At 35.8% G+C, this 15072-nt stretch overlaps 1 protein-coding gene across 1 annotated transcript; it reads right to left on the reverse strand.

Annotated features, from left to right (window-relative positions):
* Positions 1–189: 189 nt before the first annotated feature.
* On the reverse strand, positions 190–14897 carry LOC123530125 (uncharacterized). Its single transcript, XM_053520673.1, has 2 exons — positions 14477–14897; positions 190–1269 (listed from the first exon to the last, which is right to left on the reverse strand). Exon 2 carries the CDS (start codon positions 1224–1226, stop codon positions 324–326), a length of 903 nt encoding a protein of 300 aa, XP_053376648.1. The 5' UTR covers positions 1227–1269; positions 14477–14897; the 3' UTR covers positions 190–323.
* Positions 14898–15072: the final 175 nt, after the last annotated feature.

Genomic DNA, 15072 nt, shown 5'->3' on the forward strand with positions numbered 1-15072 from the left:
TTGACAGTTTCAGTTTTAAAGTATAGTGAAAGTGGTGTGACAAGAATATTGTATATTAAACTTAAGTGATCATAATGCACTACCATAACAGAATGCGACAAATTTTTGAAATTGCAAACAATAAATTAACTCCTTTTTGATTGATTTGACCCGATTTCTGTGTAGCTATGTTTTAATGAATTTATTACATTTCTTGGTCAAAAACTGCACTTGTCCTGCAGAATAAGAGCAAGTTCCACTCCCCTGCAGCCTACATCTTCTCGTATGCATAAGTGGACAAGTGGTTCAGTTGAGCACTGCTAAATATAGCAAGTAAAGGAAAATTACTCTACAATTATGAATTTATACACACCTGACATAATCTTTCTGCATTTTGTCTGCAAATGAAAGCTTTTCTTAGAAGAAGTCCTGGAAACATAAGCGCGACCATTTGCAATTGACACCATTGTGACAGTTTCCTGATTAGTCTGACACATAAGCTTTCTGCTCCCACCAGTGTCATTTCCACCAGCATTCTTTCCTTCAGTGTCACTCCAACCAGTGTTCCTTCCAACAAGGTCGCCACCACCAGTGTCCCTTTCACCGGTGTCATTCCCACCAGTGTCTCTTTCACAATTGTCCCTTCCACCAGTGTCACTTCCAGTAGTGTCACTCCCATCAGTGTCCTTCCCAATGGTGTCACTCCCATCAGTGTCCCTTCCATTAGTGTCATTCCAACCAGTCTCCCTTCCACCGATGTCTCTCCCATCATGGTCACTTCCACCCATGTCCCTTCTAGCTTCCGATTCATCTCTCTCATTTGCATCAATGTTAGAAAAGTAACTACCCTTTTGTGGAGCAACATCAACACTGTCAAACACTATAACTAACCTCTTGGAAGAGTCTAAAATGTCTCCTGAACCATTTCCTCCTGAATCAGAAGGCAACTTCTCGGCATCAGCTTCTTTAACATTATTGTACGCATAAACATTAATTAGTTTTCTTTGGGTGACAGTTTTTAACTCCTGTATTTCACTATAATCTTGTGTTGCTTTTGAACGAGGACAGTTTTTTTCTAGTTCTTCTACAATTTCATGTATAAATGTTTCTTCCAAGTGTAAGTGTGCATTTCTTAACTTTTTGACGTTACTTCGTTCACTCATCATAAACTGTTGAAAGTTGCTTCTTTTAATATGACTTTTCTGATGTTTAAAAGTTTTTACTATCTCACCATATACTGGATTCATACTTGTTGCTTCTCAGGTTGCCAACAGCAGTTTACATGAACTTCTGTAAAACAGTAAAACAAATATACATTACTGTAAACACAATAATAAACAAGAGGGCCATGATGGCCCTAAATCACTAACCAGAGTTTTGATGCTTGTTTGAACAAAACTGTATTTTAAAAAAGAGGGTCATGATGACCCTGAAACGCTCACCTGAGTAAAATGAGCCACATGTTTCAAGTGGCAAACTGATGCTACAATATTAGAAAGTAGGTCAGTATGTCAAATTCATGGTCACTGAAAGTCAGTTTTAAGATTGGTGTGCAAAACTGTAAATGTCATCCAACTTTCAAGGCTGTATCATGAAAAACAAGAAAGTAGGTCAGTAGGTCAAGGTCACAGTCAAGTGACTCCTAATCTCTTGGGGTCATCAGGTAATTATAATTAAACAGTCTAGGAAATATGATCTGATAACTATTGAAGTATTTATTCCTATATAACTCATATAACAAGTGACCCCCAAAGGCAGGGCCTCTTTTCACCCCAGGTGCATAATTTGATTTTGTCAGAGATCCATCAGGCAATGCTACATACCAAATATCAAAGGCCTAGGCCTTGAACTTTCAGGAAAGAAAATTTTATTTTTTTCCCTATATAAGTCTATGTTAAATTTGGTACCCCAGAGCAGAACCTCTTTTCACCCAAGGGGCATAATTTGAACAATTTTGGTAGAGGACCAGAAGGCAATAAAACATACCAAATATCAAAAGCCTAAGCCTTACAGTTTCAGGCAATAAGATTTTTATAGTTATTTCCTATAAAAGTCTATGTAAAACTTCACCCCCCCCCCCACCCCCGAGGCAGGGCCTCTATTCACCCCAGGGGCATAATTTGAAAAATCTTGGTAGAGGATCACAAGGCAATGCTTCATACCAAATATCAAAGGCCTAGGTCTTGCTGTTTCAGACAAGAAGATTTTCAAACTTGGGACCCCCCGGGGCGGGGCCTCTTTTTACCCCAGGGGCACGATTTGAACGATCTTCATAGTGGACCATTAGATAATGTCACATAACAATAACGAGACACTACGCCTTGCGGTTTTAGACAAGAAGATTTTTAAAGTTTTTCTGTATGGAATGTAATCAAGTTATTGTCCGGACAAGGTCAATTATAGCCATATTTGACCTTTAAACTCCAAGTGTGATCTTAACCTTTAAGATACTGACACGGGTTTGCACGCGACACGCAGTCTTATGGTGGTGAACAATTGTGCAAAGTTATTTTAAAATCCCACAATCAATGACAAAGTTATTGTCCAGACAAGGTCAATTATAGCCATATTTGACCTTTAAACTCCAAGTTTGACCTTGACCTTTAAGATATTGACGCCTGTGTTGCATGTGACACACCATCTCATGGTGGTAAACAATTGTGCCTGGTTATTTTTTAATCCTACTTTCAATGACGAAGTTATTGTCCGGACAAGGTCAATCATAGCCATATTTGACCTTTAAACTCCAAGTGTGACCTTGACCTTTAAGATACTGATGCGGTGTTGCACGTGACACACCATCTCATGGTGGTAAACAATTGTGCCAGGTTATTTTATAATCCCACATTCAATGACAAAGTTATTGAATATAGCCATATTTGACTTTTAAACTCCAAGTGTGACCTTGAGCTTTAAGATATTGACACGGGTGTGGCGCGCGACAAGCCATCTCATGGTGATGAACAATTGTGCCACATTATTTTAAAATCCCACAATCAATGACAAACTTATGGTCCGGACAAAGAAATCCAGATGGATGCACTGACACACGCACATACACCGGACAGCCATTTGGACAACTATGTCTTCGCTCCCTTACGGGCTCGACAAAAACGAGAAAGTAGGTCACAGGGCTTTTTCACCCTATCTCACGGGGCTGATATTCGGCCCCATTCCCAATGCCAAATATGCTCTATTTTTCCCAATCTGGAGCAAAAAATTCCCAATCCAATGAAAAATTTCCCAACTGTAATCAGTTACTTTCTGGGTTTTTTTCAATAATAACTCTTGCACAATTAGTTTTGTTTGCCAAGTAAATCAAACAAAATGTTGGAAAAACCAACTCGTTTCTATTTTTAGTAACATGGCCGTCTGCAACCTCGGCAAAAATAATTACGAGATTTTGCTGAAGAAATGTATGATTTGTATGCAAAAACCTCTCAAAATGCATAAAAACTCAAATATTAATTGAATAAAGTACCCAAAACATGTTGACAGGTAGTTCTTATACCATTAAAATCAATTGTCACATATTTTCGTGACCCAGTTTTTACACTCGAAAATACACGCACTAGCTTTGCCATTCTACTTTTTGGATAATTTCAGTTATAACTTTGGTGAAAACAAACTGTAAACAAAAAAATTAGCATGACAAATAAAGAGTTACTGTATTTTTAGGCAATATTGGAACACAATCCTGAAAAAAAAATCAAAATTTCACAAGGGGATACTGTCTACCAGTAAAATTTGAAACTGAAGATTTAAACTAATATATATTAATTAAAAACTCACGTAATTTGTCAGTATATTTTCCCAAATTTGACAATTTACCGCGTTAAAAATTCCCAATATGACCAGGGGCCTTTTTCCCAAAAACCCCTGAAAAAGCCCTGGGTCAGTAGGTCAAGGTCACAGTCAGGTGACCCTTATCGCTTGGGGTCATCAGGTAAATATAAGTAAACGGTCTAGGAAATATGATCTGAAAATTTTTGAAGTATTTTTTCCTGTATAACTCTTATATCAAGTGACCCCTAGGACAGGGCCTCTTTTCATCCCAAATCAATAGTGTTCATTTACTTTATAAGCCCAATCATGCTATACCAAGTTTGAAAGTTCTGGGTAAAATGGATCTCCAGTTATTAGGCAGAAACCGTTTTCAAGGTTCAGACCCCTGTGACCTTGATCTTTCACCTACTGACTTCAAAAACTAAACAAGTCACTTACTTTATAAGCCCGATCATCCTACCAAGTTTGAAGGTTCTGGATTAAGTGATTTTCAAGTTAAAAACTTTTTTCACAGTTAAAGCCTGTGACCTTGACCTTAGTAACTGACTCCAAAAACTACTAGGGCTCATCTACTCAGTAAGCTCAATAATGCTACAAAGTTTGAAGGATTTGGGTCAAGTGATTCTCCAGTTATTCGGCACTAAAACTGGTTTACCTGTTCAGGATTTAATAGGTACAAAGATTAGTCGGAAGTGTAAACTACATCAAGTTTTTTATTCCCCGTTGCCCAAATATTGAGACATTTTTTCCCCAAAATTGCAGGCCTGGGCCCTTCCCCTCCTGGTAAAAAAAAAACAACAATTAACTGACCTACTGACCCAGTTTTTAAACCATAGGATACTATGGTGGGTCACAATCTGACAATGTAAATTGAAGAGTGGGCAAATATTGAGACCAGTAAAATTGTTGGCGGTGCATGATGACGGACACAGTAAGTAGCAATGCAACCTCCGCTAGGTGGCGCTGGCGTACTATTTTTCCCGTACTATTTTTGGCTGACCTCATTTTTGGTATCATTTCTTATATTAAAACAGGCAAAAAGCTGGGAACCACTGTGCCATATATGGAGAAAAAAGAAGTCTGCAATGGGAAATGGTACGCCTTTTTAAATTATTGCGCAAAATCATAAACAAACCATTGATTGAAATTTTCATAAGGTCAGGAATTTGTGAAAACGGTGCCTTTTGCGAGAAATTCTGCCTTTGTGAGGTAGTTTGATCATTGTTTTACTTAAAAAACCACAATTATCAAACGGAAACCACCGTAAAGTAATACAATTTGGTCATTTTGTGAAGCCTGTGCAGGAAGCCACGAACGGCAACTCTTGATGTTCCGAATGTATAACGCGCACTTGTTCGTACGGGGTACGATAATTGCAAAAACCTGTCTGAGGTATTTTCCACCATTCAGAATTAGTTGTTAGTGTGTTACTGAAGTTGTAAATTCATAAATTACAAAAAGTGAATAGAAATTCTCCAAAAAAAAGGAGAGTGCAACAAAATTAAGCTAGAAATTGCTGACTTGTTTCGCAACCAAAACCTTTCGTTCCCAGCTATGTAAAAACTACGTCATAGGTGAAAGAATACGTTGCTGACATTCTTATAGCTTAGTTAGTTTTAGTAATGCTATAAATCATGGAAAATTATTTTAAACTGATAAATTTATGTGCACAAAGGTGCTTCATACCATTAATTTTACTATTTTGAGTGAAAATAATGTTGTTTCCAGTCCCATAAATTTTGGCGACTGTGTCACTTAGTGTCAGTGACCCACTGGACTGGTGTGGGTCACCTGGGTGTCTGATCTGTGCAGCGGCAGTCTCACTTAATACCTATATTAAGTGACAAGCTTTGATTACTTTTATTTCATTTTTTTTTTGTTATCTGAATAAGTTGAACTGGAATTTGGAAAGAACATGGATCCAGACCACAAAACTGTAGATTTCGCATGTTTCACTGAGCTGTTTGAGCTAGCCCTTGCTTTTTTCACTAACACATAAACTCTCTTGGTATGCTATATCATGAATTAAGCATGGCCAAGTAATGTAGCCAGTTATTGAACTTTCTGAATATAACAAATTAATAAAGTTCCAACAATGTTCAAGTGTTCAAATCTTCATCTTCTGCTGAATGCTGAAAGGAAAACTGTACAAAGACATGCTAGAATCAAAATATAACATGAGAAGATAAAACATCATAAAGCCATAATACACTCAACAAAATTCCTAATTGGTCAGTTTATATTGTACTACCATTTTGTTAATAATGCATGTATTCATACGAAATTTCACATACCAACATTTTAATGGGTACTGCAGCTAATTATTGATTTTTTTTTGGCAACTCACAGTCAAAGTAACCGCGTTAGGCGTTTTGACTAACATTACATATTTTGCATGTGCAGGGCATGTGCACCAACATGCACGTGTTCGTTTACACTTTTGGCATTACTGACGAAAGTCCTACTAGAAAAACACATATCATGGTGAAATTGACACAAAAGCAACGCCATCGAGCTGTCGAAATGTTGCTAGCCGGGACACATTTACGACACGTGTGTAATCATTTTTGCAATTTCAAAAGAATTTTGATATAATTTGTTTGTAGCTGTTACTTTGATGGTTATTTCCATTTTTAACCTTATTTCTGTTTACAAGAACCTTCAATCGTTGGTTATCTACCATCCGCGCTCTTTTGGCAAAATTTAACCCAAGGACAATTCATTGAAGTGACCGATTTTGAGTTTTGTTGTAAAATTCCGAAAGCCCAGGCGCGTTGCTCTTGTGTCAATTTCACAATGATATGTGTTTTTGTAGTAGGACTTTTGTCAGTAATGCCAAAAATGTTCACTAACAAGTGCATAATGGTGCGCATGCCCTGCACGTGCAAAATATGCAATATTGGTCCAAACGCCTAATGCGGTTACGCTGGCCAGAGTCGGCCAAAAATAAATCAATAATTAGCTGCAGTACCTATTCAAATGTCAGTATGTGAAATTTCTTGTAAATACATGCATTATTAAAAAAATAGTAATACAATATAAACTGACCAATTAGGAATTTTGTTCAGTGTAGAATAGCCAAATATACATAGCTTTTGAGTCATTCATTACATTTTCCCTGCTGTTAAACTTGTTCAAGTTGAGTTTTTAGTTCATGTTACAATGCATGAATTTTTCTATCAGTTTCAGATTAAAACCATTCTTGTACACAAACCTCAGTCCTGAGCTAAATACCACCTCTGAATAACAGCACCTTTCCAGAAAGACTACTCTGGCAGTCTCCTTGAATATCACTATCCAGTATTTTCAAGTATTGTATAATGTAAACAGCAACCACTTGCAATAAATGGCTCTTTTGATAGTTCCAATGGTGGTCTTTAAAGACAGGCTTGACTGTAAATACATTGGACAAGATTATGTATTTTCTCTTCTTTTCTCACAAATAACTACATAAACCCCTTTGTACTGCATAGTGGACTTTATACTTGTTTTGGCTGTGAATGTTTCATCAGAATTTTGTACACAAAAAACAACATAGCTAACTATAGTTAGTGGTGGAGTAACTTTTGCTCTTCTATGGCCCCCAAAGGTTGGCATATTAAAATCACACTGTCTGTATGTGTTTTGTCTGTGCATGTGTGCGTCCGTGTCAATTCTTGTCTGGGCTGTAACTCTGCCATCCGTGAAAGGATTTTGAAGTAACTTGGCATAAATGTTCACCATAATGAGGCAACATGTCAGGCGCCAGACCCAGACCCAGACCCCTAGCTTCAAGGTCAAGGTCACATGTGAAGGGCAAAAAGATTAACAGGGTCTGTTTCGTGTCTGATCCATAACTGTGCAAACCATGAAGGGAATTTTTAATTAACTTGGTATAGATATTTACCATAATGAAACGACATGTCATGTGCAAGACCTAGACCCCTAGGTCCAGGTCACAGAGTTTAAAGGTTAACAGGATCTAGTTCTTGCCCAGTCCATAACTCTGCCATTGATGAAGGGATTTCAGGTCGTTTTTCAGGCTAAAATTTTTTTAAATGGCTTTATGAGCCTTAAAAACGCGCCCATATTTGCGTGAACATATTTTTTCTTAATTTTGTGGCAATTTATTTTTTTTACTTCCATATTGTTCTGGCTCTTATGAAAAAATGTCATTTCAAGTGGAAAAGTCTGATTTATAAAAATGTCTTTGCATTGCTACAGTAAGCTCACTCGATTTTTTTTTTGTGTGTCTGGTACTGGTACTGATGATAAACCCGGACAGATGATAAAGTCGAACACCTTGGAAATATTCGATTGCAATCAGTTAATATTTATAAAACTGAACACGCCATCTTAATGTTTCCACTTACAACACCAACTGGTGTAAACAAAAACAAAATTGGTAAATATTCTGTATAAATAAATGACTTATGTAAATTTGTTTAAAAAATATTTATCCAAAATTACTGGGGAAGAGGGTGTTTTTTTGCGCATGCTCACTGTCGAAACATGAAGGCCTGACATTTGGTAACTTTTCATTACTTGATCAGGAATGACTGTTGCAGCTTTTTGGGGAAAGTTTCAATATAATAATACCAAGAAAATTTTATAAATGACAAAGTGTTCGAATTTATCATCAGTCAACATTCAACAGTCCCTTTTTTACATACCCCTTTCAGGGCCTCACTTCGTGTGAGTTTGCTTACTAAATATAAATTTTAATCATGTAAAGTTTTCAGTAAAGGTTAAGCTTTATTTTGATACCAACCATTGATTACAATTTGCAGAAATAAAAAAGTTACAGGTAAAAAACCTCATTTTCTGTTCGGGTTTATCATCAGTACCAGTAAGCTCAAATTTATATGTAAAAAGAATTTTGGTCAAGAATTTTAGGTTAGTCGTACAGACACAGGACTATGTACAACTAGCCATTGTCTACAATAAAACGGCGAACAACTAGTTACAAACATACCATTAATCTGTATTATCGGTAGTACTTTTTTTATAGACTTAGCTAAGCGTCTTGACAGCGACTCCCGCCGATATGTCATCACGTGGGAATTACATGTTATGGAACATGCCACCTGGAGGGCGCGTTTCATTAGTCAATCCGGAACAGGACGTTCTTCTTTACGAACCTAACCGGGGTGTGTGCATAGATACTACAAATATATAAAATATGCAAGAAAGAGCAAGGTAATAGGTAATACTATGAATAGCTATATCCAGCTGAGCACTGAGATCTAAGATTTTTGGAAGCACAACAAGATACAAGATACAAGAAACTTTATTTTGAGTCGGTCTTATAAACATATAACATTAGCATCATGCTATTTTCCGACTTTAAAAAAACAACAACCTGTAACTAAAAGATATTAAGTTAAGATTATACATTTAAGACATCTAAGACATGGTTAAAACAAACTTGACTAGCAATAAGCAGGATAATAATATGACATATGTTAATACATTTAAGACTAAAGGAATAAAAGGAATAAGAAAAGCAGAAATGCTGACAAGCCGTAACTGACAAACAAAAGCTGAAACAGAATAATAAGAATTCAAATAAAAAGAAACTAGCCGAATTTATATGCATATCTCATGTTTTACTCATTAACTGTGATTTGCTAATGCTGTAACTCTATTTAATAGGTACATTTTATGATGTTATTAAATATACTTTTGTTATTTATGTCGGTCAATAGCTATACATAGCTAACGTTGTCTATATATATAACAACGACTTTAAATAAAATTTGTATCTTGTATCTTGTACAGTACGTGTTACAATATAATATTACATCCGTAAATAAATACCAGAAATTGCATAGAGACGGTTGTATGTGTAATTGTGATCTATACCCCGCACTTCCCTGCCACACCACACAACAGCTGGTCACTTTGCTTCACAACAAGAAAATACTAAAGTACAGACCACAAAGTTACAGAAATATAGACCATAATAATGTGAGAAAGACGAAAAATGATGTGACTTAACATTTACAAACAAATGTTTAGAAAAAACTAAAGGAAGACACTATATAAATTTAGATGATATAATTTTACAGAATTTTGCTTAACTTGAATAATGTACTTAACTTTTCAGAATTAAACAATGCTTTCATTTTAGTAGTTTCATGATTTTCAATAATATCAATAGGAATGTTACATTTCTTTCTTTCTTTTCTAAAATAATAGCATTCTAAAATATAGTGATACACATCCCCAAATTTGTTAATACTACACAACTCACAAATACGATCATCTCTTATGATGCCAATTAAGAAAACGACCCTTTTCCACTGGTAGTTTATGGTTAACACATCTAAACCTGCTCAAACTTATTTTAAGGTCAGTGGGTACCATGAGTACATTCAGATAATGTTCAAAACAGTGATTTGTTTTAAATATCCTATAATTTAAACATTTAGGCATTATAAAGATGGAATTATACCAAGTTTGCTTAAACTGATCACACAACCTGTTTTTCACTAGTTTTGCAAGATTGCAATTTTGATGTACATATTGATTCCTATGGTTGGAAAAACCACAATGATTAAGTGTTTCCTCACTTTTGAATAACCATTCTGAGTGGAAAATATTATAATTATGTAAATGTAACAATAGTTTATACAAAATAGCAGATATCTTACCATTTATAATTCCTTTATAATACCACTTATAATTCCTTTCCATCAACCAATCATTCTGGCTTTTATAAGAATTGTAACGGGGTATCTATCCAACTCACTATACAGTATACAGGTTGGTGTGGTTTTCTTAAAATGGAGTATATATTTATAAAACTGAATGAACAGAGACTCGGCAATATCATACTTCTCAAATCCATAAACTTCAGAACCACACAATTCTAATGGAGCAATCATACTGTCAAGTAACTGAAGTTGCATATCTAAACTGCCTGGCTTTTTGTAGAACCCTAAACATGGTTTTTCTAGCTTTGTATATCAATACACTTTTCGCCTTATCGAAGCTACCATTACTAGTAAAGATCATACCTAAGTAAACAAAATCATCAACTACTGACAAATTTTCCCATTAAAAGTAAATACAGGTTTGTTTCGTTGCTTCGTTTTGCTTAATTCAAGGACGTTTGTTTTAAACGAGTTAACTTCTAATTTAAAGGTTTGACAATATAGATACATCGCATTCAAAGCAGCCTGTAGCTATTCCTTGGATTCAGCAAGAATAACAGTGTCATCTGCATGTAATAATAGGTACAACTTGAAAAAAATGTATTTCTTCATTATAAAACAAAGCTCCTGCAATATCATTTACTAGATCTAAGCCATCATATGGTTTTGAAATGAAATCAACAAGGTCATTTAAAAACATAGAAAAAAAAGACTCGGTGATACATTTTCACCCTGACGAACACTAATACTACTTAAAATGCTAAACTATCTGATTTTTTCATAAAAATCAGATAGCTTAGCATTTCGTCTGACACAGAATATGGAGCAACGGATGCACTGAACCTGAACCAAAATTACCGACGTAGTAAAACTTCCTCTGCTCATATGTTTGCTCAAGAAAATGGACAATGACGATCAAATAGAAAATGACAATTACACCTTTTTTACATTAGGAATGATAAAACTAAAAAATAAAATGTTTTTCACAGCTTGGTTTGTTTTAGTCCTAACCTGTGACTCTAGTAGTCAATGGATTACCAGAATTAAATGAAGAACTAAACTCTTGGGAAAGAGTTGTCGGTCTTGACGTAAAGCATGCACGTAATGTTATATTTCAATGCCATTCTGGTGGGAAGGATAAATTAGAGTGTTAATGGTGTGTTTAGAATCGTTAAGAGGTTAGAGTGAGGTTAGGTGCACCATAATCGGTAAGAGTGAGGTTAGGTGCACCATAAACCGGTTTAAACTCCCCAGTGGTGGTTTTGCCACTGACCGTTCCAAGGCGGTTCCCCACTATGTTCCTGTATCTGTTTGTTTTGTCCTTGTGTGTGTGCGTGCGTGCGTGCGTGTGTGTGTGTGGTAGGGGGGGGGGGGGGGGGGCTGCGTTTTTGGAACCTTGTTGGATATTCTCCCTTGTTTTTAGCTTAAAGTATATGGAGAGTTATCCTACTCGACCCGTCGCTGGCGTCCTCGTCGGCGTCCTTCCGCGTCCACGGCTTAATTAAAGTTTTGATGCATTTTCACTTTATCTCTGTTACTGCTTGATGGATTTGCTTCAAACTTCAATGGGGAGAGCACAGAACTACGATAGTGAGTTTGATCCCAGGCAGGGCGTATGTTCTCCGTGACGATTTTATAAAATACATACATTTTATTTTGTCATTTATAACAGAGTATTTGTAAGAATAATTTCACACTTGATCAAATGATCATGAATAATTTTCAATGATAGAAATTCTAGACCAGCTTAAATGTATGTAATGTTAAGTTGAAATTATTTTCTATGATTAATATCTTTTGCTCTGTGACCGTGTGAATAACATTTAATGTCATCAAGTTGCTGCTTCAAATTACGCAGGAATAACGTGTGCAAAGCATGCACAAGTAACATGTGGAATGAAATTATTAAAAATGACGAGATGTAAGTATAGGACAAAGCCAACTTTTGAATTATCAGTACAACACAATGTCAATACAATTAACTTCGTTCTGTACCCTGCATCAACGCAAGCACGACGCCATGGTAGACATCATGTACCTTTCATAGTAAATGAGGCCATGAATCTCGGAGCTGACTCGTATACTCGATCTTGGGCTTGGTCGTCCGTAGACGTGGAAAACCATTATAAATAATGAATTTGAATTTTTTTTTTTTTTTTTTTTAAAAAAACACATTGTTATAAATGTTAAAAAATATAATTGAAATTAATAAACACATTAGACAAAAGCAATTACGATGACAAAGATAATTAATTTATATGACATAGATAACACTTAGAAGTCATTCAAATTTAAATTCCAACCTAAGTCAGAATAGATCTCTGAAAATTTAAGAAACACACTTGTACAGGAAAATTATTGAAATCATAACAAAGATTCATGTTCGAGGGAGTGTAAGGGTTTTTGATTAAAATGGACCAAGGGCATATTTATTTTATGGCTTGTTATATGTGCCATTTTCCTTATGATCTTTAAAGAGAATGCGGACACTGTTCAAAAGTAGTCACAGTCCTCCGATATGTTACGCGGAAACATAATATACGGGCTGCAGATGATCATTAGCTGCGATAGAATATCATTTATTTTAATTTGGTAGATATTAGGTGGTATTTAGTACGCAGGTACGCAGGTAGGTAGTTGCGTAGTGAAATTCTGGCAAGCATGCATAATTAAATTGGCTAATCTTGAACATTGTATTTATTTTGTTATTTCATTTTAGATATAGATCTATGTATACATAGTACTGCTGAAAATTTGATTTTAATGAAACAAAAATGAAATATTTTTTTGTCGTTGTTTAAACAAGTTGCTATCTTGTTGTGCAGAAAATACTCGAAACTATAATGGAAAAATGTTATTTCTGTACTTTGGTTCAATTTTCTGTTCATATAACTACTATTTGAAACCATTTTGATGTTATATTACACTATATATAGGTCTAAATATTGCAACAGAGTCAATATATAGATACCGATTTGATGTAAAGCACAGTAAACTTGGCAAACTAGCTGCAAACACCAATCAGAAGCGACTTTTGTCTTTTGGCAGTTCCTGTGATATGCAAGCTCTATAACCTCAGACCCCCTTTCTAAATTCCAGTTTGTTTAGTTCTGCCCATTATTTTCTCGTTTAGGGCAAACCCATTATTTTATCTGGGGACCATACGCCGCTTTTCATGGAATTACACGCCAGTGCATCATTGAAGATTCCATGTGCACCGCCGTATGAACACATCTGCGGCTGTCTCTAAATTGTTTTTTGTACTTTTAGCATGTGTAAATGTTGAGTTCTGCTCAACCCGGGGCTAGAGGGCTTGGACGGTAGCATGCATTTCCACTACCGTCCATGAACAGGCTCAATCAAACCGAGCCTGCAACAATTTCGTTTTTGTCGTGTTGAGCGACCTGTGGAGTTTCCACTTTTTCTATTTTATAATATCAAATCGAACTATAACAGTCGTGAAATTTATTTAAGACCGCGGGAGAGGCTAAAGATATTTGTATAATATGTACAGGTCCTTTTCAAAATTATTTAATTCCAAAAAGTTTTCATCTTATGATGATTTGAACTTAAATTTGATTTTAAATAAAATCAGTAAAAAGAGCATTTTACGCAGTAAAAGATCAGCCGACTCGTTTTGACTGTCATTTATGGGAGATCATGAAACATGCAACTTTTCTCATACGAACTAGCACCGGCTTAAGCAGAACTCTGTTACTAAACTCTGTGGTCAAAAAGGACCAGAAAACATATGGGAAAATAAGGCATATCTATACAGCGCAAAGAGCGTATTTCTGCATTAAATTTGTAAAAATACTATGATAGCCTTTGCTAAGGATATTTCATTTCTAAAATTAACCTAAAAGAAAATTGTCTTTTTCATTGGAGTGCACCTCTGACATGGTGCTTTTTTAAGTAACGCATGTATTTAGGCATAAAAAAAGTGTTTGTTTCCGGTATTCCGACATACCCTAAATTTTTGACCTGACCCTAAATGTTTTTATGGCCTTGGAGATTTAGCGTATATTTCAAGTGCGTTAATCTTTTTATAATGAGATCATTATCTATTCTACCTTGCGCCTCCTCCTCTGCTTCCGCTACCTCCTCCTTCATATACTACTCTACCTCTTCCACCTTCTCCTCATCATTCTCTTTCCCTCCCCACCTCCTCCTGTTTCAACCTGCGTCATTCTTTGTAGAATAAGATAATTATCTGTTTTGGTTTCTAGTTTTTCTCCTCTTCCTCCTTTTCCTATGTCTTCTCTGTCTCCTATTACTCCACCTACGCCTCAGCTACCTCCTCGTCATCCACCTATCCCATCTCCTCCTGCTACTCCTGCGGATTCAGCCCCCTCCTCTGCTTCGTCCGCCTAATTATCATCAGTCTTTTCCCCTGTGTGAATGATGACAAGTGTCCTTACACCTTTACTTTTTGTTGAATTTGTTAACTTTTTCAATATGATCCCAAAATTGGCTACCGGATTTTTCAGTGGAGACAGCCTATAATGCAAAAATCGGGAACTATTCATGTTTTCCTTTTTTTCAGTTTCGAAGAATATCATTATAAACCATTTTTCTCAGAGTTTTTCTATATCATTGGAAAAGATTTTACGTAATGATTTGCTCTTTGTTCCATGATTGAATATATGTGAAACGGACAGCTTTATCT

This window comes from Mercenaria mercenaria, chromosome 13 (assembly GCF_021730395.1).
Source record: "Mercenaria mercenaria strain notata chromosome 13, MADL_Memer_1, whole genome shotgun sequence".
Taxonomy (NCBI): domain Eukaryota; kingdom Metazoa; phylum Mollusca; class Bivalvia; order Venerida; family Veneridae; genus Mercenaria; species Mercenaria mercenaria.